Consider the following 24,255-nt stretch of genomic DNA (forward strand, 5'->3'; position numbering starts at 1 on the left):
GGGAGGGGTAAACAGTGAGACTGATTTAGTCCTTTTAATAAGTGGATGTGTGACTTATTTTTATTTTTTAAATTGAGGTATAATTGTCATACATTATGTTAGTTTCAGGTGTACAACATAATGATTCGATACTTGTATATATTGTGCAATAATCACCACAATGCCCATTACCATATACACAGACACTGAATTGTTTTTCTTGTAATGAGAACTTTTAAGACCTATTCTCTTAGCAACTTTCAAAAATGTATTACAGCTCTGGCCAGGTGGCTCAGCTGGTTGCAGTATTGTTGCACACAATGAAAGGTTTCATGTTTGATTCCCGGTCAGGGCACATACCTTGGTTTTGGGTTTGATCCCCAATCGGGGCAAGTATGTGAAGCAACCGATCAAAGTTTCTCGCTCTCTCTCTCCCTTCCTCTCTCTCTAAAACAAACAAACAAACAAACAAAAACCCAAAAACATGCCCTGGCCGGTTTGGCTCAATGGTTAGAGCGTTGGCCTGTGGACCAGAGAGACCCGGGTTCGGTTCCCGCTAAGGGCAAGTACCTCAGTTGCAGTTTGTCCCTGACCCTGGTTGGTCGTGCAGGTGGCAGCCACTTGATGTGTCCCTTTCACGTCGATGTTTCTCTCTCTCTCTCTTCCTCTCTCTCCCTCCCACTCTATCTGAACAAAAAATGGAAAATGTCCTCAGGTGAGGATAAAAATAAATAAATAAAATAAAAACCCCAAAACAAAATCAATAAAAACATATCCTTGGATTAAAATATAAAAAGCATTATAGTATAGTTGCCATGCTGTGTATTACATCCTCAGGACTCTATGAGCTGGTTTTTGTTTTTAGATTCCTCATATAAGTGAACAGAATTTGTCTTTCTCTAACTTATTTCTCTAGCATAATACTCTCAAGGTCATTCATGTTGTTGCAAATCTGGATGTGTGATTTTGATATAGCCAAAGCCCCTTTCTGGGCCTTCGTTTCCTCCTCTGTGAAATGGGGGAGTTGAGTTGGACAAGTTATAAAGTCTCATCCAGTTGCAGCGTTTGAGGCACATTTGCTTCCAAGCGCCAGCTAAGGGTACAGAGTCGGGGGCTGGGAGTTGACTTGGGAAGCACTCTTTGCCTTAGACTTGAAAATGTCCAGGCCCAGCAGAGCCCCTCTCCACAGACTGCATTTCTCCGCCCGTGTCAGGGTCACCAATCTTCCTTATGTAAACCTGCCCAGGCCCACAACATCCTTAACTTCCGTCATTCTGGTCAAGACACCGGATCTCCCTCACCTCCCGGAAGGGCATCTGGTTAGGGGGCCCAGGCTGGAGCTATTAAGTAAATTGCTTTCACATGACCATGAGGTCTACTCAACAAAAACAGATACTTCCCCCAAATTTCCAGAGCCATATATTAGGATTTGTAGGGACTAATATACTAGTGGAGAGGCAATCTGAGATCATGCCTGGTTCTGTCACAGACTCCAATGTGACCTTTCAATTCCAATCTTGGTTTTCTCATCTGTAAAATGGGAGTGGGGCAGAATAGACAAAATAATCTTTAAGGTCTGTACCAATATTAAGATTCTGGCCCTGGTCGGGTAGCTCAGTTGGTTACAGCATCCTCTTGATATGCCAAGTTTGCAGGTTCGATCCCCGGTCAGGGCACATACAAGAATCAATCAATGAATGCATAAATAAGTGGAGCAACAAACTGATGTTTCTCTCTCTCTCCCTTCCTCTATCTCTAAAATCACTAAGTCAAAAAATAGTATAAGATAATACTGGGTAAAATGGTTCCTCTCCATCCATGAAAGGACCCTCTAACCCTGGCCGGTTTGGCTCAGCGGTTGGAGCGTCGGCCTGTGGTCCGGAGAGACCCGGGTTCAGTTCCTGCTAAGGGCACGTACCTCAGTTGCGGTTTGTCCCCAGCCCTGGTTGGGTCGTGTGGGTGGCAGCCACTCGATGTGTCCCTTTCACGTCGATGTTTCTCTCTCTCTCTCTCCCTCCCACTCTATCTGAACAAAATATCAAAAAAGAAAAAAAAAGTCCTCAGGTGAGGATAAAAAAAAAAGGACCCTCTCCTATTCTTGAATGTTGATCTGATGCTGTACTTTTGTCTCGCGGCTCTACAGAATCTCTGGTGGCTCAACACCAAACCATGATACATGAAGGCCTGCAGGTCCTCTACCCCAACAACACTCCAGAATAAGCCTTGTCTGTTTTGGGGAAGCCTACATTCCATGGGAGGATCATAGAGTCTCAAGGGGTCACTGCCCCATCCTTTCCCTCTGTTCCACAGCAGCTAACTGGTAACTAAACCCTAGTCTATCCTCCCTTTTCCATCCCATTGCCTTGGCTTAGGCTCTTATAATTCTTAACAGTTTCTGTAATAGCTTCCACCTTCCAGCCTCCCCACTTCAAGTCCTCTTCCCGTCCTTTTTCCTCCATCTGAATACACAATTATCTTCCTGAATATCCAATATGATCATTAAACACCTTTGGTGGTTCTCCATTGCCTTGAATCAAGGTACTCTCCTTGGGATGGCATTCAAGGTCTGTTTCATCTTCCCAGCCTCAAATGTCAGCTAATTCTTTTTATTTTAATGTGTGTTTTTTTTTAATTTATTATTTTTTTTAGAGAAAGAGGAAGGGAGAGAGAACATCAATGAGCCGCCTCCTGCATGCACCCTACTGGAGAACGAGCCCACAACCCTGGCATGTGCCCCAACCAGGAATGAACCAGGACCTTTCAATCCATGGGACTTTGCTCAATCCATTGAGTCATACTGGCAGGACTAATTCTGTCTTTTAATATATATATATTTTTTATTGACTTTTAGAGAGAGAGGAAGGGAGAAGGAAAGAGAAGCATTGATATGAGAGAGAAACATTGATGGGCCACCTCCTGCATACACCCTGACTGGAGACAAACCCAAAATTTGGTCATGTGCCCTGACCAGAATCTCCTTGATGCATGGACGACACTCAACCAACTGAGCCATACCAGCCAGGGCCAGCTAATTCTGTCTTCGTGTGATCTGTATTCTGACCATGTGAAATAAGTTTGCCTTCCCTGGACATATCATAGATGTTCACACTTATATTTCTTCTGCTGTTCCTGCTGCCTGGAACTCTTTTTGCTTCCTTCTCTACACGCACCTTCATCCTCCACATCCCCCAAAGGCGGCAGAATTAAATCCTGCCTCCAATGTGTTGTCTTGTGCTTCTCTCCTAACCCTTATCAGACTGTATTAGAGTCAGTTGTTCATCCATTACGTAATCCTCCTACTAGTCTATGAGTCCCCTAGGGGCAGAGAAGAGTCCAATTTACCTTTCTACCCTCCAGCACCTAGAACAAATAAACAATAAGGTAAATAATAAGCCCTCATAAACGATTTCCTGAATGCTGACCTTAAGAGTCACATGGTCTGGTATGAGGGGGTAGGGGATGGGTGGGGCTCACTCCCCATCATCTTCTCTTCCACCCTACCCTGCCACAATTCAATGTCTACCCTTGGATAAGTTACTTCCTCTACCTGGGTCTCAACTTCTTCAATAAAGGAGTTGCACTAAGCTCCCCCATCAGCAAACTTGGCTGTGCATCAGAACAACCTAGGGGGCTGGGTAGTAGTTCAGACTTCTGGACTCCACTGCCAGAGAGGCAGGCAGATCCCTTGGTCGGTGTGGTGCTCAGGAATCCTATCTCCATGAAAGCTCAGGGGGTGTGTCATATGCACAGCCCGGACTGGGAACTCCTGGTCTGGCAGGTTCTTGAGATTCCTTAACTTCCCCAAGGCTCCAGCATCAGACCGGGCACGCTCTTGGCCCCCCTCAAGCCTTGCTGGAGGAAGCTGGGCCAGGCAGTCTGACTCCGGTGCAGGAGGCGCAGAGTGGGCAGCGGGCGGGTGGAGGAGCGTGTGGGAGCCCATTCCCCGCGGGGCCCCAGTGCAGGCATTCGGATGGCGGGCAGGGTCAGGGCCCCGAGCCCGAGGCCCTGAGAGCCGCTCGCTCGGCGGCAGGAGTAAGTGGGACCATCTGCTCCACTCCTCCGAGGTCAGCGCTTTGTGTCAAGCTCCCATCCCCCTGGCTCCTCCCCCTCCTTCCCCTCCTTGCCCTTTGACTCCCGGGACTCAAAGGAAAAAGCACTCGAGGTCCTGATGAAAGTGGCAGTGTGATGGGGGGCGACGGCGGCCGCGGGAGCTCGGGCCGAGCGGCCCGGGGAGAGCGGAGAGCGCGGCGGGGCCGTCCGCAGCGGCCCAGGACCGAGCGGCGGGGCGGCTCCCGGAGGGGGCAGCGCCGGTTCCCACAGCCGGCCGGGCCCCTTTGAAGTGGCCGCAGCTGCACACCCGGCCGCCGGCTAATCCCGGCCGACGCGGGCGTCCGCCCCCCCGCATAGCAATAGTGTCCGCGCTGAATGGCGCTGGCTAATTACCTCGCTCGCACCGCCGCGGGTGAATGAGAGAATCCGGCATTGTGCGCGGCGAATGGAGAAAATAAGACAGCCATTGTCCTCGCACGCCAAACGAGGGTTTGATGTCGCTGGGGCGAGCGAGGCACCATTTCCCGCCACCCCCTCCCCCAGCGGTGCAAATTCCCCAGCTGGGCCGGACCGTCCGACTCGGCGGCCCCGGGAAACCGAGGAAGCAGTTCCCGTCTCTGTCCGTGGAAGACGGGCAGGCAGACGCACAAGTGCCCGGAGCCCCTCTCCGTCCCCACCACGGGGCTCCTCACCAAGCTTGCTCCACCAGCAGATTCTTAGTGGCAACTACTGTGGTTGCCCAGTTGTGTTCTTGACTCAGAAAAACAGGCATGGCCCTGCATTCAACAGACTAATTAGATTTCATTCGGAACACATGAAACAATCGGTGGCGTTGGACATTTATATACCTCAGTGCCCAACTGTGGGCCACCAACTGAAAGGCTGGACAAGTTCAAAGAATGGCTGGGAGAGATCTGAGTGGAGAAGGCAGGAGAGAAAGACTCTGGAAAAGAAGGGGAAGGAAGATGGGGGACCGTGGGAAGCCTGGACTGAGGAAGGGACTGGAGTACTCAGAAAGGAAGTGGGCACTGGCTGGAAAGAGGATTCAGGTTATAGAGGGACTGCAAAGCCAGGTTGGAATTTGGATGTCATGCCCAAGGAAGGGCCTGAAAAGAGTGGTGGGCTGATAGGTAAGACTGGAGATCCAACCACATGTTCACAGAAACTGACTCATTATCAGAAAGGGAACCAGTCTGAGGCATTTCATCTTTCAGCTTAGAAATCAGACCTAAAGGAAACCACAGTGCAGATGGACAAGCTGATTTTTTGGTGCTCTCTCAGGCTGCCTTCTCTTCACTATCACCACCAAACAAGGTTGGTTTTTCTTTGGGGGCGGGGGAGGAGAAGGAGATTACATCCTTCAAGATCAGAAAGTGTCTTGTTTGTCTATTCCTAAGAGTACATAGCTCAGAGGAAGGTAGGTTCAAGATGGATGCTCTTGGAGATCTGTGGATCTGAGAACTGACCTGCTTCAGTATCCCTCAATTCCGTAAATCCTTTTCCTGGAAGCATGTACTTTCTAATCCCTTCTGATGGGCCCTCAGACTATTTCTGCCTCAAGGAAGAATATAAAACCTAGGGTCCAATGTTCTATTGGGCTAAGTTCTGGTATGTTGCTCAGATCAACAGTAGGCCATTGGGCTGAACCAGTAACCCTTAGTTTCACAACACATTTGATGAAAATGACAGAGCTCTTTATGAAGCTACAATCTCTTCTAATGCCCATATCACTACAGCTAGATTATAAACTGTTTCTGGGCTGCCCATAGCCATACTCATAAACAGGACCACCCATCTACCCAGCCATCCAACTATGTATTGAGAATAAAAGTAAAGAATGGAGAGAGAGAGAAAAGATTTATTCAAAGATATATCTAGTTAGCAGATCAAAGGTCATTCTAATGCTACACTTACCAGTAGTTTCATTTCACAAGACTAAAATGACCATTCAAACAGGAACTACAAATATAACTGTTACTATATATTACTATATGTGTGTCTTTATGGTTTGCCCAGATTTCAGCAAAAGTACCTGAATGTCTAATCCCCAGATAAATTATACTTTGGAAAATGATCCACTATTCAAAAAGCAAGAGTTGCCTTCAGGCCCAAATTAGAGACTCAATATTTTTAACTGAAAAAATGCCTTCAAAGGAAGCCTATTTCCCCTCACATCTCTTCTTTCTCCAAAGCCAAGACCAAAAGTAACTTTAAAAATAATGCTCCACGGGTGAGTATTCTGATAGGAAGATAATGAATATAACAATGAAAGTGTTTTTTTTCCCTCCCCTTATCCATTTCCACAGCAACCTGCATTCACAGAATGCTTCATTATCACAGTTATGACTTTTCAAGATAACAGGAAGGTAGGCATGTACATGCAGGGCTAGTCCTTCCAAAGAAGATGCAGGAGAAGCTGGAGGGCAGAGGGATGCTTCATAGCATGGAACCTGGCCTGGTAGATCTTTTGGGGATGAAGCCAGTGCTCTGGCATCCTGAGACTTTCTCCAGCTTGCCTGGGAAGGTATCCCACCCTGAGGTGACTAGTACCAGTAGCTACTTCTCCTGGGGTGGCAAGACCGAGGTCTGAACTCACCAGGCCAAGTCCATCCCACTCAGCACTAAGTCATGGCACATTAGGCTCAGTCTAATCTCTTTCCTCCCACAGGTGGTCAGTGGTGGGACCTTGGAAGAAGGGCATTTCAAGGGAACAGAATAGGGAGATAGGGATGCCTTTTAAGACCAGAATAGGGTGGGATAGGAGACTTAAGACACAGTTAGAAGCTGACATGGCCACTCTCAGCTCCTGATATAGGGACTCAAAAGCCTAGGAAAATGGCTTAGGTGAAACCATCCCTGTAGGCCCTTGGGGAGTAATATCCTACTTAGCTTTATACTCACCCCCCAACCCCAGGGTGTTGAGGTCCAGAGGCTGAGGGACTCACAGCAGGCGGAAAGTGTTCCTACCCTCCCATTTCACACACTCACAGCTCATTCTCTCACCCTCTCCAGGTACCTACCCCAGGCCAAGCCCCACTGTCAGCACTGAGGATGCAGAGGAGTTAGCCCCTCCCTTCAAGAAGTTTGCAGACCGGTAGGAGGGACAAGTTATATGCTCACTGTCTCAGAACAGACAAATTCTCCTGACTCCCTCCACCCCCAAAAAGCAAAGCTGGGCACACAGCCCAACACATCTTTCTTGAATTGATATAGTAAAAGCTATATCATTTTATTTCAGGAAAGCCTTGATCCTATCAATATCACCATTAGCAGCTTGCTTGTAATTATCTTGATTTTGTCGCGGTTTGATGAGAAAATGACTGATTTGAGAAGCAAAATCAGAAACACAGGAGGGCAGGAATATCAAACAGGCTCAATCTTGAGACTTGTTCTGTGTATTATCATTATTGGTAATCTGACATAATAGAAGGAAGAATATTCTAATCCAATCTGCAAGTGAGACAAAATTAGACAGGGCTTCTCTAAGGTACTAAATGTTTGAACTACAATTTTAAGAGACGTCCAAAAATTAGGGTGAAGGGAATTATTGCAGAAAGAGGGTGACATTCCATATAAGCCAGGATATAAGAGGCAAAACAAAAATAACCCCAAAGGAGATGAAGATGGCAGAAAAAGATCCAAGAATTATTTATCACAAGCCAAATACTGGGTTTCAATTCTCTAAGATTCTGGCTCTGAAGTTAGAGCCCAGATCTCATTTGGCCAATCAGCATGTTGGAAAGGGCATCTGGACCTTTCTGTCCCAGCTCTGTACATCGGGACTTGGGCAGCGCCCTCTCTCTGGGCCTGTTTCCACAGCAGTGATATGAAAAACATGGGCAGGAGGCTGGGGGGAAGGGGAGAGTATGGTCACCAAAACCTGGAAAGCTTTTCCCCTCCACAGTACTGTCTGCCCCAGGGAGTGAGAGCCCTTCCAAGTACTGTTAAAGCAATAAGCACCCATCCCTGTGCTCAAGTCTGCTATTCTATAAAGGCTCTGGGACCTCCCTGCTTCTTTCCCCTCCTTGAGCGGTCCGCTGAAAGGTCTCCCCACAAACTTTAGTCTAGCTTTAGCCCCTTGTCAGAAATCCCTGGCCCACACCCCAAGCCAATTAGGAGAAAGGGGGCTGGGAACCTGAGACCTGGACTCTCCTGCTTCTTTTACCCACTAGGACCACTTTCAGGCCCCCAGTTGGTGGGGGCGAGTTCCCGGGCTACCAAGTGAAAAAGTCTCTTCCCACCCTGACCAGGGCAGCCAGGTAAGCAGTGACCCGGGGATACCGAGCCGAGGGCTCCAGGAAGCAAGAACACGGCGCATCCTCACACACACTTCCACACGTCCTCACACCCACAGACACACAGGAGCGCGGTTACTCGTCAGCCCTGCGACAGCGCGGCGCGGGGTTAATTGAACCCACATTGATTCGGCTGCGCGTCCGTCCGCCCAGCTCGGGGAGAGTCCCAGCCGCTTTGTGCTGCAGGGAGAAGGGCGACCCTCCAGCCCGCGGCGAGGGACAGGGGTCGTTTTCAGAGCCCGGCTCCTCACGGGCCACTCTCTTTCCGCCGCGCTCGGTCCCCGGGCGGGGGGGGGGGGTCCCCGATCGGGCTTCGCAGGCAACGCTTCTCCGGGACGCACGCGGTACCGGCGAGAGGGGACGCGGCCCAGGGGCCCGCCAGCCGCTTCGGACACGTGCGCTGGCGGGACCGAGGAGAGCGGCCACCAAGTGGGGGCAGCGACAGAGGGTGAGAATGACAAGAGAGCTTTTTCTACGAAACTTTGATCTTAACATTTAAAAAGGAGGAGGCCCTGCTCAGCTCCCCAGGAGAGCTCGAGATGAGAGGGATAGAGGGAGATGGAGGAGAGAGCCGGAGCGAGCCTGGAGGGAGGCAGAGAGGGGAAGAGACGAGAGGAATAACGGCGCACAAAATAAACTCAGAATTTTAGAAGTGCGAAGGGACTTTAGGAATCTTTTAATTCTTCCCTCTCCACACCCCCTGCCACCAATGAGGAGACTGAGGCTCAGGAAGGTGAACTGATGGGTCCAGAGTCACAAGGGGATGAGTTGAATATTTACATTTAAAAAGCAGCCTCTGGCTGATGTAGGAGCCGGGGAGGGCACAGAAATAAGCACCATGGTGTCAGAGTCAAGTCCAAGCTCCTCTTATGACCCACAATCAATAATGGTGGGACTAGAGGAGGTGTCACCTCCAAGCCTGGCACCTCCTGAGAGGTCCTGTCTCTAGGACTGGGCCCTTTCCCCAGCTTCTCTGTTTCTCTGTTTATGCTGAAACATAAACTAAGGGTGCTTCCACTGGTAGGTGGGCAGCAGGACCCTACCGTCCTCTCCCCGTCAGAAGGCAGGCAGGATAGTACTCCCACCCACTTCCCACAAAGACAAACTTTAAGGGAGGGAGGAAGCTTAAACCCAGAACCAGTCCTCAGTGCAAGTGTGTGCATCTCGTGCATCCGGCACGGGCTCCAGCCTGAGGGTGTCTGTAGTCCCCCATGGCCCCAGCAAGAGCACTGCGGTTTCATTACAGGTAGCTTGGGGATGAATTCTAAGTTGTCCTTGATTTCTCCCCACAAAAGTATATAGAGTCTTTGCAGACACAATCTCAGGTGGGAAGGAGCTAGTTTGGGAGGGGGACATGGAGGGGTGCCCTTGGCAGGCAGGGCCGCAGGCTGGGGCTCATGCTCCAGGAATTATTAGCCCCTAAACCAAGGCCCTTCAGGTCGGGGATGGGAGGACTCTCACCAGAAGTTACGTTGCGGAGAAGTGAGTGTGAACGCACTGAGTACCCAGGGCTGCTGCAGGCTCCCAGGAGGGTCTGGTTTGGTGCTCCCTAGAAGTAATAGCCCCTTTCCTGGTTCAAACCTCAGAAACCCAGTGCCTGCCCACAACTGCCCCTCTCTTGCCAATAAGGACCCCAGTGCCATGCTTGGGGCCGCCCCTCCCAGCTGTGCTGCTCAGGTGACTGCAGCCTTTGCCCTAGTCACTGTTCAGTGGGACCAAGAGAGAAGAAAACCCTTAGGTTGGGGTGGGGACAGAATCTCCCAGCCACCACAGCAGGTGGGGACTGTGGCCTGGGGTTGGGGGTGGGGGCATGTAACTCCAGGAGGCCTTAGGCCATCTTGCCTAGGCAAAGGGATAGCACAAGGACAATCAGCAGCCTGATTATGGCTTTTCCCTACAACTCCACTCCACCCCCACCCCCCAACAGGACCCCTGGGGAGAAGGATCTCTCAAGCCACACCAGTTCCTCTCCTGTGATTTGTTCTGAATTTTCAAACAAAGAGTAATTATGACAGATGTGGAGCAATCAGCATCATTATTCAGGAAAACAAGAAAGAGAAAGGGAGCTGAGGAGGCCCAAGGGGGAGGGTAACTTGTCTACCCTCCAGGGGAAGAAGCAACTCCCACCTCCACCTCCAGCAGCCCCAGCACTCTCCCAATTTCCTTTCCAGCCAGCCAGCTCTGACCCAGCCGGCCCTGCCCAACCTCACAGGTAGGGTGAGACTCTATGCAGAACAGAACATCCCACCCTATCTGGCCCTCCAGACTCTCCAAGGGCCTCCAGCAGTGCCTAGGGATGGTGGGGGGCGGGGGTGTAGTTCTTCCTGGCCCACCCAGAAGTGGCTCCCACTCTGGCAAGCCTTCTAAGCTGTCCTCTACTCCCAACATTCCCCACTCCAACCCTGCTCATGCCCATGTACCTGCCTCTACTTCTGAGGCATCAATACTGATTATGTTCTCAAGAGACGCTAACCCCCTCTAAGGACACCCAGGCCATTGAGTTTTGGGTGAGGCAGATCTGGGTTTAAATCTCAGCTTTACCTGCCCTGGCCGGTTTGGCTCAGCGGTTAGAACGTCGGCCTGCAGTCCAGAGAGACCCAGGTTCAGTTCCCTCTAAGGACATGTACCTAGATTGCAGTTTGTCCCCAGCCCTGGTTGGTGGTGCGGGTGGCAGCCACTTGATGTGTCCCTTTTATGTCGATGTTTCTCTCTTCCTCTCTCTCCCTCCCACTCTATCTGAACAAAAACTGGAAAAATGTTCTCCAGTAAGGATAAAAAAAAAAAAGTCTCAGCTTACCTACATACTGTGTGCCCTTGTGCAAGTTAATGAACCATTCTGGGCTTCTGTTTACTCATCCCTAAAATAGGACTAGTAATACCTATTAGTGGAGTTGTTGTGGGAATTAAGTAAATTAATACATAAAGGGCTTAAGACAGTGCAGCTCCATAATACTAGGACTGCTTCTCAGACTACTAGTCAGTTAACCACCAGCACACAGGTAGTTCTCAGACCACTCAGCTCAGCATCCAGTGTGCTTGGGAAACTCAGGAGCCCCCACCCAAGATTTGCTGGTTAACATTCACATCCAGAACTATAACCACCAGCAAAGCCTGGGGCAGGACCCAAGAAAAACAGCAATATGCCTGCCAGTTTGCCACGGGAAGATAGAAGAAGATCCCCCCTTTCTCAATCAGAGAGAAGTGAGGCACTGGGGAAGGCAGAGGCACAAGGGACCCAAGCAGCTGGCTTACTTGCCCAGGCTGAAGGACCAGCCATGCTTGGGCAGGTCTTTAGTTTCTGAGTCTGTAAAATTAGAAGATTGGACCAGAAGAGCTCCAAAGTTTCTCCCGAAGCTCTGGATGCCTGGGATCCGACCTGGAGGCTGAGAGGACCTCCAAGGTCCTACAAGGTCTGGGAGTTTTAGGATGCTTTTGGCTGCAGCCTGCAACTCAGTGACAGGACTAGAACTTCGTTCTCTTTCTCTTTCCCGGTGGCCTGCCCCCTCCTCTCCATTTAGGTGGTCTGGTCTCCATCTGCCCACCCCAAGTCCCTAGGGCCTCTTGCTTGTCCCCCCTCACATTCCAATGGCCTTGGGGGCAGCAGCCAGACCAGAAAGTCCAGTTCCTGCCCATTATCACTGCTCACATCTGCACTGCAACCCAACACCAGCATTCCAGAGAGCTGCCCCCACCACCCACTGTGGTCAGTGTCCAGGCTCAGAGACAGGCCCCAAGCAGGGGCCAGTGTTCTCAGATTCCTTTCAGTGAAGGTCTGCCCCTGGGGAGGCTTCGACTTGCTGGGGAAGCCAGGGACCCTTTCCTTTGGGGTCCTCTTTGAATCCGACCCTCATATTCTGGCTTCTTTCTATTTCTTTGCTCTGTGCTGAGGCCTGAGCTCACCTACTTTGCTCCTGAAACAGAAGGATCTCCCTCCAAGCACAGCAGAGGATGGTGGACACAGAAATCATCACAAATGGAGAAAGAGGCAGGAGAAAGGACAGGGCAATAGAGAGAGGGGAGCTGGAGAAAGGAAGACAGTAGGTAGGACAAGGCAGGAGAAACTAGGGATGAGGAATGATAATGATAACGACAAAGACCCTAATCGTGTTCTCACAGGAGGCAGAGGTGAGGGGCAGTGTATGTGGGAGTATCAAAGAGCATAGAGACCAGATCCACAGAAGAGATGGAGAAGGGTAAATGGGAGAAGCTGCGGTGTGAGCCCTTTGCATCAACATTTTCTCCCTCTGCCTGAAAAAGGTGGCTGGCTGGCCTGTATTAAGCCCACACTCCCCACTCCCGTCATTTCCCTGTGGTCTGGCCAGGAGCCTCTCCTGCTTGCCCCTCTTCCCAACTTTGTTCCACTCCTGCCCTTCCCACCGTCACTGGGTTTCAATGTCACTGGTCCAGGCACTCCCCTCAGGAAGCCACTGGACTGCTCCCGTCCATGGGGATGACTCGCTCCCTGCCCTTCCCTTCCATTTGAGGGCAGTCACAAAGGGTTAGCACTTCTTGGAACAGGGTGAACAAAGTTGGGGGTAGGGAGAGGCAAGCTCAGAAATCAGAGTGCTCCTTTAGGGAGGACGCAGCAGCACAGGGCAGCAGGCTCGGACTATAGCCAGATTGTTGGCACCCACCTAATGAATATGTAAATTATGGCTATACTCCTGGAGGTACCGTGGCCATGCCCACATGCCCATCATATAAGCCCCCACCCTCCATCCTCCACCAATGACCTAGGACTTGCCTCCCTCCTGCTCTCTCACTTCAGCTGGCTGGGTAAGTATCAGTCCCCTGCTGGACTGAATAAAATGATCTACCACTGCCTCTTGCCTGGCACCAGTTCTGTCCACTCTAGCTCTCTAGCCTGGCCACAGAGCTCAAGGGAATGGGATTCCCACAAGAAGATCCTTCAAGGAGAGCTGGACCCTAATCTTGGGCCCCATGCACAGGCTTCAGGCATGTACCTATATGCTCAGGTACCCACACAGGTACACATGGCAATATACACAGGTACACACACACGTACACAACAAGGCCACTGCGTTCCTTGCTGCATCAAGACTATGGCCAGAGAATCTTAGGGGGCCATAGGTTAATTACACAAGGCAGACATTTTTGGAATCACTCAGTCCAGTTTAAACAAAGACAGCAGTGAGCTGTTTGGTTTTCCATCCTGGGTGCCCTTCTGTTCCATCCTACTTTTATTGAAGGCTGTGTACAACAGCCTACAAGCTGCTGTGAAAAGTCTCTCTCTCTCTCTCTCTCTCACACACACACACACACACACACACACACACACACACACACAGGCCTGCAGGGACTCTGCAGAGGAGAGAGAAAGGCAATACAAGAAGGCCAGGAGTGAAAAAGTCCTTTCTCTCTGGGGGTGGGGAGGGGACAGGGGTTAAGGGGGGTTGGGAGCCTGTTTCATTTGCAAGCTGCAAATGCCTCTCCTATTCACCGGCCCACATTCCCAGCCAAGGCGCCTGGCCAGGGACAATGCCGGGAACAGGAACAGAGAAGATTTGCACATTGTGTTCAAGGGGCCAGCTGGCTGCCTGCAACAGTGCAGCCAAGGTGTGGGAACCAGAAGCATTCGACTTCCACACTCAAGTCCTGCGGGTGGAAGTGAGAGGGGCCCTCCCCCAGCAGTTGGAGCCAATGGGCCTGGGGATACAGGACTCATCCAGCCAGGGAATAAAGTCCAAGGCAGGAGACCCCAAGACCCAGCCATGAGGGATACCAAGCAATTTGGTTCTGATTCACACCCCATCTGGCGAAAAAGAGAGTCTCAGTTCCTCTAGAGATAAACACACAGCAGTAGCCACCCTGCGATCGTGTGTGTGCCCCGAGTGTGCTATATTCCCCTGCCGATCCTCCCGTTCACAAGCTTCTGTTCCTTTGAGCTATGCTATCAATTACGAGACAGGGAGAGAGAGAAAGCAAAAGCGAAGCAGAGAGAAACAAGAGAGACAGAGCTTTGCACCCGGAAAGCCACATGTTCATTCAGTTTTTACCAGGCTCCACAGGCAGGGGATGTGAGAAATAAAAAAGAAAGAGAAGTGAGAAATACGAAAGAAAGAGAAGCCCTTTAGGAGCTTAAAAATTTAGTTAAGGAGACAGATGGAATATCTAGCCACAAAACAGTTACTTAACAATGCAAGCAGACTTCACTAAGAGGAAGGGTGAGCCACAGGCCACAAATACAGCCTGCCTTAGCGGGGGCAGAAGAAATGACTGTGAGCTACATGGTCTTCAGGGAAGAACTGGGGAAGGAGAAGCAGGGGGAAAGCAGACCGGGGAAAGGCCCAAAGAAAGTAGATGTATCCTGAGGACTGGCTGGATGACAAGGAAGCCTTAATACCTTAGGGCAGAGATGAACCTCAGTCCAACCAACTTTGCAGTAAGAAAAGTAAAGCCCAGAGCGGGTGGCTGATTTGCTCAGAGCCACACAGGACGCTTGGTGTCCAGGCAAGGGTCTTTACATCACAGAGCTTTCAAGAGTGTCAGAAGGGGTTGGTCTGTGGCGAGCTAACTAGCAGGTAAAAGGGCCTGAACCTCACCCCTTTGCACCTACCTCTGTGCCACGGCGTACGTACGGGTGAGCTGCCTGGCATGAGAGCAGGCCTAGGCGCAGCCACTCACTCATCACACCAGTGACATTGGAGCTGCAGCACCTGACTACTGTCCTGGTGGGTAGGCAGACGTGTGTTTGAGGGGAGACCTCCTCAGGGCCACCTCAGCTGAGCTGCTCTTCCAGCAGGAGAGAAAAGCCTGGGTTCTACATGCCATGTCTGAGCATACAACCTCCAGGTGACAAAGACGTCCAGGGTTACCGGCCCCTGCTCCAGGAACCACTGCCCTCTACAACTCACTGCCCTGGTCAGAAGCCCCCTAACTCCAATGGGCACCCCCCCAAGCCATATGCCCCAGCAGCTCCAGCCCGTAGTTTTCCTGACCCTCCACCCAGACCTGGTCCCAAACACCTATGCCCAGACTCTGCCCGCAGATCCACATGACCACGGATCTTGCTGCTGAAAGAGGGTTTCAGAGTAAGTTGCTTAAACTGGCCCTGCTCACAGGTTAAGAATGATTTGGGCTTTAGAAGTGGGTAACTGAGCGCCTGAGAAGTAGTGACTTATTGAGGTAGAGACAGCAGGGGACTAGTACTGGACTCTCCCCTCTCGCCATACCCTCATAACCACCGTTGGGCCTGCCAGTCACTATGGCTCCAGGCCGGGAGGGAGGTAATCCTGGCTTTTTGAGAACTCAGCCAGCATTGAACAGGCTGGACCTCATCCTAAACTAGTGGTTAATTCCTAGCACTAACAATAATACTTAATGAGCATCTCCTAGATGCCAAGCCTGTGCCAGGTGCTTTATATCCATCACATTTAATCCTCCAAAAGCCCTGACAGGCTGATGGGATTATGCCCATTTTTAAAGATGAAGGCAGCCCTGGCCGGTGTGGCTCAGCGGTTGGAGTGTCGGCCTGTGGTCCGGAGAGACCCGGGTTCAGCTCCTGCTAAGGGCACGTACCTCAGTTGCGGTTTGTCCCCAGCCCTGGTTGGGTCGTGTGGGTGGCAGCCACTCGATGTGTCCCTTTCACATCGATGTTTCCCTCTCTCTCTCTTCCTCTCTCTCCCTCCCACTCTATCTGTACAAAAAAATGGAGAAATGTCCTCGGGTGAGGATAAAAATAAATAAATAAATAAAAAATAAAGATGAAGGCACAGAGGTCAAGAGGGTTAAGTAACTTGTGCTAAGGACACATGATCAAGGAGTGGCAGAGATGGGGTTCAAACCCACCGAGGTCTGGCCCCAAAGCCCGTGTACTTCAGACTTCACTATGCTGCCTAGAGACCCCATCCCGGTGATTGTGACATGGGAGTGGGCTCTCCTCTAGCACCTGTGGACCAGCAGTATCAGCATCACCTGGGTTCCTGTTAGACATGCAGAACCCGCCTTGGTTTAGACCTACTGATTCAAAATCTGGATTTTACCAAGATCCCCAGGTAATTCACAGGCACAGTTAAGTATGAGGAAATCCCTCTCTAGATCACATGGCTCTTCACTCCCCAAGGGACCTGACACCAAGAACTGAGAACAGTTCTAGTGAAGGCCAGGAACTGAGGACTTCTGCCTGAGGGGAGCTAGGGGTGGGTCCCCCAATTATTACCCCTCCTGTAGCTGGCCCATCCTTCCCTGGAATCATCCAGGCACACAGACCTCAACAGGTATGAGTCAATGCACATGTTCCCCTGGGTCAGGTGGCCTCCCTAGAGCCCCTCCAGAGGGATGGCAGAGGGTCTCACAGCCCAACTCAGCCAGTACCCAAAGGCTTGGGCGAATCCCCAGGCCCTCTCAGGAAAGGGTTAAGACAGAAGAAGTCGCACTCGGGCTCCAACAATTCCACTCCCTGACAGATTTCCCTGGGGTGCTCCCTAACTGAATCCCAGTGAGGGAGAAAGCTGGAGGCTGGGGGCAGACTTGGGCAGTTTGCTTTTGTCAGCCATGTTGGTGAAGCTGCCTTTAAATGAAGAATAAAGTACTGGCTCTCACTACTGAGCGCCTCCCATGTGCCAGGCAAAGTGTGGGGTATGCTAGTGCCCATAACCATCTCACAAAGCAGGATGTACATTTCACAGGTGAGAAAACTGGGCCATGAAAAGCTTAACTTGTCCAGGGTCTCCCCCTTAACAAGTGTCTCAATTGTTAGCCCCCAAACAATAAGCACATGGAAGAGCAAGGTGGAGAAACCAGACATGCAGAAGCCTGAGTACTCTTAGGACCCTGACCCTTTCTATCCTAAAAGGCAGATACTTGGAACTGAAGCCCCCAAGAAATCAGCCCATAATTTAGCCCACCCTGGTCACGCCAATTTTCAAAGGCAGCATCTGAGCCCATAGTGATGGAAGGGGGGTATTCCCAGGGGTCAGCCTCGATGTCCCAGCAGACCTACACAGACCTGGACCCCATCTGCCTCACTGGGTTAATCCTCTGGGCGGACTGTGTGACTGTGAGGGGTGCTTAGTGTGCCCCATCCCCATCAGCCCCTGTGGAGTAGGCAGGAGAAGCACAGGGCTCAGAGGGCTCCTCACACCTTTTGAGCAAAGCACACGCCCACGTCACACAACATCTGTAGTGCCTGCAGGTACACGGGCAGGGAGTTACTACCAAAGGAGGAAACCTAGGCAGCTAAGCAGCTTTGGAGGTTTCTAGGGACATCAGCCTGTGAAGTGAAAAATGGGGATCCAGCCACTCGCTTGATATCCAAGCGTCCCCCCGCTGGGGCCACCAGCCTTGTGGGGAGAAAGAGGCCATATCAGACTGCCAATGTTTGGGGCAACAGCCCCAGCTGTACCCGGGACCCCAAAGGCTTAACCAAGCTGACCTCACCCACTGCCACTTCCCTCAGCCAGAGCCCACAGTGCAGTTTTTTATACTGTGAGGAGTTTAAGGAAACCAAACATCTTGAAACTATTACCATTTATAGAAAAACACATTTACAATTAACTATATAGAAACACCTGGGGATTTATCTCCCAGAATTCTAGGCTGGCGATGCAGAGGTCATCTATGCAGGGAGTGTGGCCTGAGAAGTCTCATTTCTCCCATCCAAAAGCTTCCTCAAATCCCTGCCCTCTGTCCATGCTTCTCTTCCTCACACCCAGCCATCTGCTCAGAGGCTGCACCAGCCTTCCCCTACCCTGCCAGGAGGGCCAGGGCATGAGGGTCGCTGAGCCAGAAGTGATTCAGTCTCAAGGTCCAGAGCTGCCTCCCAGAGAGCTCCATATGGGGGCCTGGATCAGCCTTCCTTAGAACAAAGGGGCATCTTAAACTCAACAAGAGGGCTCCTGCCTCAGAACGATTCATCACTCACCAGCCATTCAGAGCAACTGTGCAAATGCCCTCAGAGCCAGGAAGAAACTTGTCAGTGATCAGACAGGAAAGAGGCAGCGTGCCATAGGAGTTAAGCGGGAGGGTGTAGGGTTCAGACTGCCTAGACTGCAGTCCCAGCTCCTCTGCTTACCAGAATGTCCCCGAATCCCCCTAGTTGTCAGTTGTCTTAACTCTAAAAGGGGATGATAACTGCCTATCTTCCTGGGTCCTTGTGATGACTAAATGAGATATACTGCAAGTGCTTAATAAGAATCAGCTAGAATTATTGTCAGCCAAAGTTAAAGCAGCCTCTTTGATGGAACCCTCTCCCCAAGAAGTAGGAAGCTATGGGATGGAAAATATATACACCTGCCAAAACTTTTGTTGTTTCCCAAGAGCAGTGGTTCTCAACCATGCCCCCCCCCAACCGACAGCCTGCCATCTCCCCAAGATACATAGATAATTTTGTTTTATGCAACACCCCCCAACAAGTGTTCACAGATTACATTCAACAACAATAGCATTTTGCAGGACAGGGCTGTAGAACAGCCATCCTTCCATCACCACACCACCAGCCCGAGCAAAGCACAATTCTAGAGCTGAAACACCTTGCCTGGCATTTTCTCTCCCGTTCAAAAAGGCACCGCAGATATCAATTCACCACAATGTACACTTTAAGTATCTTATGATTTTATTGTCAATTATGCCTCGATAAAAGTGAATTTTTTAACAAGCACATCAGCATGAAGGTGAGTGGGAGTTATATTAATGTCATGACTGTGATAACTCCAAAATCACTCTACCATATTTTTTGTAAAGCAAATTGTTGACAAGCTTCAGAATGTCATTACTGGTATAGCGAGATTTTATCCTCACCAAAAGGTTGAAAGTCAGACATAGTCCTGGCTGGTTTGGCTCGGCGGTTAGAGCATCAGCCTGAGGTCCAGAGAGACCCGGGTTCGGTTCCCGCTAAGGGCATGTACTGTGGTTGCAGTTTGTCCCCAGCCCTGGTTGGGTCCTGCAGGAGGCAGCCACTCGATTTGTCCCTTTCATGTCGATGTTTCTCTCTCTCTCTCTTCCTCTCTCTCACTCCCACTCTATCTGAACAAACAATGTCATCGGGTGAGGATAAAAAAAAAAAAAAAAAGAAAGTCAGACATAATTAAAAATTCCATGTAGCCAAAATTCCCTTTCAAAAATTTCTTTAATCACCCAAAGACATGACAATTGTTTATCTTGAAACATAAGGCTCATATTCAATGGACCAGGAAGCTCACAACACACAAAGTATATGGAAACTAAGACACACAAAGTTGGATAAAGTGCTCACTATCTCTCCCTTTCCCCACTCCAGTGTTTGGCTATATTCTTGTCAAATCACAGTCTAATCAGTTAAATGAGTACATGATATAATTCCACCACCGTAAATTACTGCCATGCTCCTCTCGAATGACCCATGCTGAGAAATTAGTCCTCCAGAAGGCTGTGTAAGATGGAACTGCTCCTCCTGCTCCCCATGCCCTCAACCCCCAGTCTGGAAAAAAAAGTAAAGGGTGCCCACTTACTTGCAGCCTGGATTCGAGCCTTCCGGCTAACCACCAGCCCAAAGCGGTTCTGAGCCACACACTCATAGTCACCTTCGTCTGAAAGGCTGCCTCCTTGATCCAGCTGGAAGTGATGGATCATCAAGGACCCATTGGCCAGCAAGGTGGAGTGAGGACTGTCTGACACCTCCACCCCATTCTTCCTCCAGGTGATTCGCACTGGAGGGGTCCCATCCACCCTGCAGCCCAGCACTACAGGCTGCCCAGGGACTGCAACATCGTCACTTGGCTCCACAGCAAATGCCAGTTCGGCAGAGTGGCCAAGACCTGCATCGGGCAGGGGAGATGAGAGGAAAAGGAAAGGTTAGTGTGGAATGAGCTGGCAGAAAGAACTCCATACACTGGAGTTTTACGTTCTCTGGATCTGTACATCCCATCTCCATCTTTCTGTAATGTTAACAAGAATCTCTACTAATATGTAGAACTTTATGCATTGTGAAGTGTTATCTCATCAGTATTTACTTGATCAACACACCATCTCAGATAATATTTATTCTATTTCCTCTTTTAGAAGGAAACTGAAGCCCAGAGATATTAAGCAACTTGTCCAGGGTCTCACAGTTAATAGTTGCAAATCTGAGATCCCAAAGCCAGACTGATTCCAACACAGCTGCTGCCACTTCTGTGGTCACTGTGGTTAAGCACTGACAGACTCTCAGAGTGTGACCTTAGGTAAAGTATTCAACCAGTCCTGGCTTCCCATTCATTACTCATCTGGTTAAATTGGGGACAACAATACAGCTTGAGTCATAGAGTTGCTGAATATGATTAGGCACTATGAAAAGTTAAAACTTCTAGACAAACATAAAGTGAGACAGAAATAAATCATTGCTTCTTTTTGCTAGCAAAACCATCTGAGGCCTGGTGGATGCCTGGCAGGGAGCAGGGTGTGTGAGCCCAGTACCAGGTACAAGCTAGGCTATGGCCCAACTCCATTGCCCCTCCTCTAGGATGTGCTGGGGTTTTTTGTTTTTGTTTTTGTTTTCTTGGTTGTTATGCTTTTGTCATGAGAGATGAAGGATGCCAAATATCAACTTAAATTTCCCAAAATCCGGGAAGAGGAGGTTCCTAGAACTTTACTCCCAGCAACAGATCCACTGCGGCAGAGAGAACTGGAAGAGGGGGAAGAAGTGAAGGGGAAGAGAATGATGGGGAAATCAGGGAGAGCCTTAAGGGAAAGACAGCGCTCCAGTCCCAGGCATGATGCCAAGTCACCAAGTTCTCCAACAAGCGACTCACCAGACCAGTTATAACTTCACTCCAGGAGATAGGAACCCACCTAGGCTGAAGCGGCCACAGACCCCTCCTCACATTTCCAGAAAACTAGCGATCCCGGAGCTGCCTCTCCCCAACAGACCAGCGTGCGGCCGGGCTGGGGGGGGGGGGGTAGATGGGGAAGTAGGTGGAGAAGAAAGGAGGAGGAGGGCTGGAGTTATTGGCAGGACTCCCACCCTCAGGGTATATGTAATATTTTAAGACATTTGAGGATTAAGCCCCTCCCCATCTTTCCCATGACCTGCGTTTCAGTTGCCTCAGCCCCCAACCCAACCCGGGTATAGTAACGGGGGGATAAAGTTTCTCCTAGATGCGCACGCGATAGCCAGCTTCTCCGAGCGGAGAGAGAACACCGCCTAGATGCCCAGATGAGTGCCTGCTGAGAACTTGGGGTGGGAGGGGAAAGGCTTAGATTTGCACCATTACAGCCACTGAGAGAACTGGGTGGTGAGACGGCGCTCTGGGCAGCAAAGTCGGCGGACTCCGGAGCCTGGGGACAGGACCGCTGTGCGTGCGCACACTCCGGGGAAGGGCGGGCACGTGGGCATCCCCTCGCTCGCTCGCTCGCTCTGAGTCGGTTTCTCTTCCCCTTGCTCAGCTCGCAGGGTGTCTCTCCGGTCTCCCCCGCCGGGAATCTTCCTCCCTCTCTCCCTCGGCTCCTCCCGCGCACTCTGCGTCCCGGTCCTACCTCGAAATCTTGGACGCGTCCTTTCTGCCCCCGGCGGCCGCTGGGTCCCGGCCTCCGCACCCCACCCCCCAGTCTGCTGTCTCCTGCCTGGGCCACCTCGGGCTACTCAGTGCCCGCCGCCGGGCTCCGCGCACCCCAGCTCGCCCTCTGGACGAGACTCAGCCCTGCGGTTCTCCCTGGCTGGTTTCCTCTGCTCCCCAACTCCAGTCCGCCCGTCCAGCTCCCGCTTTGCCGTGCTCCTTGCCCCTCGGTCCAGGCTCGGGTTCTGCCCTGAGTCCTGGAGCCGCTTCGGACTAAGCCCGCTTTCTCTCCGGGGGCCGTGTCCTCAGCAACCCCCTGCTGTCCCCAGCAGCCCGGCTGCGGTGTCCCCTCCCCGGACTCCGCCCCGTCCGGCTCGGCTCCCCTTCTCGGGCCAGTCGCTCCTGCCTGGAGTCCGCCCGCAGGTCCGCCCCTCGCGCCCGCTTATTCCCTTCTCGCTCTTCCCGGGGCTCGGTCCGCAGCCGCACAGCGGCCGGCGCCCTCGCTCACCATCGCTGGGCGCGGGCAGCAGCAGCAGCAGCGACAGCAGGAGCCAGGGCCAGCGCGGCGAGGTCGGGCGGCGCGGGGGCGCGGTGCGCGGAGCAGCCATGGGGCTCTCAGTCCGCTCGACTCGGCGACGCGCGGCTCCGGGGCCTCTTGCGGCTCACAATGTCCCGCGGGGTCGGCGCCGAGGCCGGGGCCGGGGCCGGGACACCGGCCGGGGCCGAGCCCGGGCGGCGGGGGGTTGGGGCCACATGCCTGCCTAGGAGCGCCGGGGGCGCCGGGGGAGCGCCGCTTGCGCCATCTTGCACCTACCCCGGCGATCTGTCAGCCTCGCCCGGGGTGCGCGCTCCGCACTCGCACCGCCCGCGCCTGCCCCGCCCTCCTCCCTCCGCCCGCCGACTGCTGCCCCCCTTCCCTACCCTCCGGTCCCCTCCCCCAGCCCCTCTCCCCGGAGGCCCGGTCTGGGGAACAAAAGAGCCGGCTAGCGCTTTAAGCGGCCGGACATTCCCGGCTGCTCGGCGGACGCGCCCCCTGCGCTTTGAACTGTGGCTGGAGCGGCCGGCGCCGTCCCAGGCTGCAGCCCGGTACCTTCCCTCCCCTTGGGCCAGCCCCGGATTTGGGGGCTGGAAAATGGAGACCCAACCGATTGTGGAGTGGGTCCGGGATGCGGAGAAACACGCAAAGCTGCGGGATTTGCTCTGACCACCTCTTTGATCTGCGCCCTCCTCCATCGTGTCCAAGTCTATATTTTCGAGATAATTCCCTCAAAACTGCATAAAGTTGTCAAAGATCCAGTTTTCCATGGGTTTCTGGTACTTCCACCCAAAGAGTAGGACGTTGAGCTGCAAGACTGGCCTCTCTAGACTGAAGCGTTCGGGCGCTTGGGTGGACCCCAAGTAGGTGCAGTGGAAGAGCCGACCCAATAGGACAATGAGAACGCAAAAGTAACCGGGCTTCCCACCCCCGTTCTGCCTGCTGTGTAGTCCAGCCAACCCACGCAGTCACTCTCTGAGCTCACCTGGAAAATAAAGATGATAATATCTCTCCTACTCACCCCTACAGACCTTTAAACCACAGAGGTCCTGGCAAATGACCTAGGAACTGGAAAAGCAAATTGTAGGTTAAAATTCCCAGCAACGTTTCTACGCCCAAAGAAGGTTCAGTGTTTCACATCAGAGAACAAATAAGGAGACAACATAGGTCCTGCGTGAGAATGGTATAGAAGGTAGGCATGCCTCCTAGGAGGTACATGGGCATGCTCTAACCCTCAGAGATCTTGAATCTTTGACACTATTACATGATCTTCTGGTGAATCCAGCCTGATGGGCTAGTCCAACAAAATTATTGAGCACCTACTTAGTTCTAGGAGCAGGAGATTTAAAGGGAGTAGTCTCTGCCTCACTCAGCTATTTGCTCCTAGCATTGGACTGGGATGGCAGAGGAATGACCAAGTCTCCCTTTGGATACCAACTCTGGAATCTTGAGATCAGGAATGTTACCCATATTTGAACTAACCTCGGTCAGATAAGTGAAGAAGTGTGGTCCTCGAGAAACCAGACAAGTTTATTAATGATGTGACTCACAACTCTGTAGTAGCAATTGGAAGATCAGTTTGAGAGGCGAGCACTTGAGGCATGTGAGCAGTGGGAGGCAGCGGAGAAACTCAGGGTCAGGGGACAGCAGCACACCAAAGCCCCAAATTGATTTTATTGTAAGGAAGAGCAGGATTGATGGACTTCTACTGGCCATAGGAAAGGGAGGGAAGAGGGGGGCACCCTGGGCCCAAAGTCCTGGAACTCCCTCCCACAGGGCTTGAATTCTCAACCACCCCTTCTTGGCTTGTCCTGGACTCCAGAGGTCAAATTGGTGTCCTGAGCTGCTGTCATTTTAAATTCATTTTGACAAGTGTTTAATTCTTCTTTATCACAACACTTGGTCTGAGAGTGATATGCAAATAATG

The 24,255-nt window shown here is 51.6% G+C and overlaps 1 protein-coding gene across 1 annotated transcript in view; it reads right to left on the minus strand.

Moving 5' to 3' along the window:
* The window catches only part of IGDCC3 (immunoglobulin superfamily DCC subclass member 3), a 40,801-nt gene extending 18,143 nt beyond the window's left edge, over nucleotides 1-22,658 (minus strand). Inside the window, exons 1-2 of the mRNA XM_036250742.1 lie at nucleotides 22,302-22,658; nucleotides 19,772-20,077 (exon numbers count right to left, since the gene is read on the minus strand). Of these exons, the coding sequence (XP_036106635.1) occupies nucleotides 19,772-20,077; nucleotides 22,302-22,401 (406 nt within the window). The 5' untranslated portion in view covers nucleotides 22,402-22,658. The remainder of the gene's footprint in view (nucleotides 1-19,771; nucleotides 20,078-22,301) is intronic.
* Between the last annotated feature and the right edge of the window lie 1,597 nt (nucleotides 22,659-24,255).

This window comes from Molossus molossus, unplaced genomic scaffold (assembly GCF_014108415.1).
Source record: "Molossus molossus isolate mMolMol1 unplaced genomic scaffold, mMolMol1.p scaffold_m16_p_1, whole genome shotgun sequence".
Classification (NCBI taxonomy): domain Eukaryota; kingdom Metazoa; phylum Chordata; class Mammalia; order Chiroptera; family Molossidae; genus Molossus; species Molossus molossus.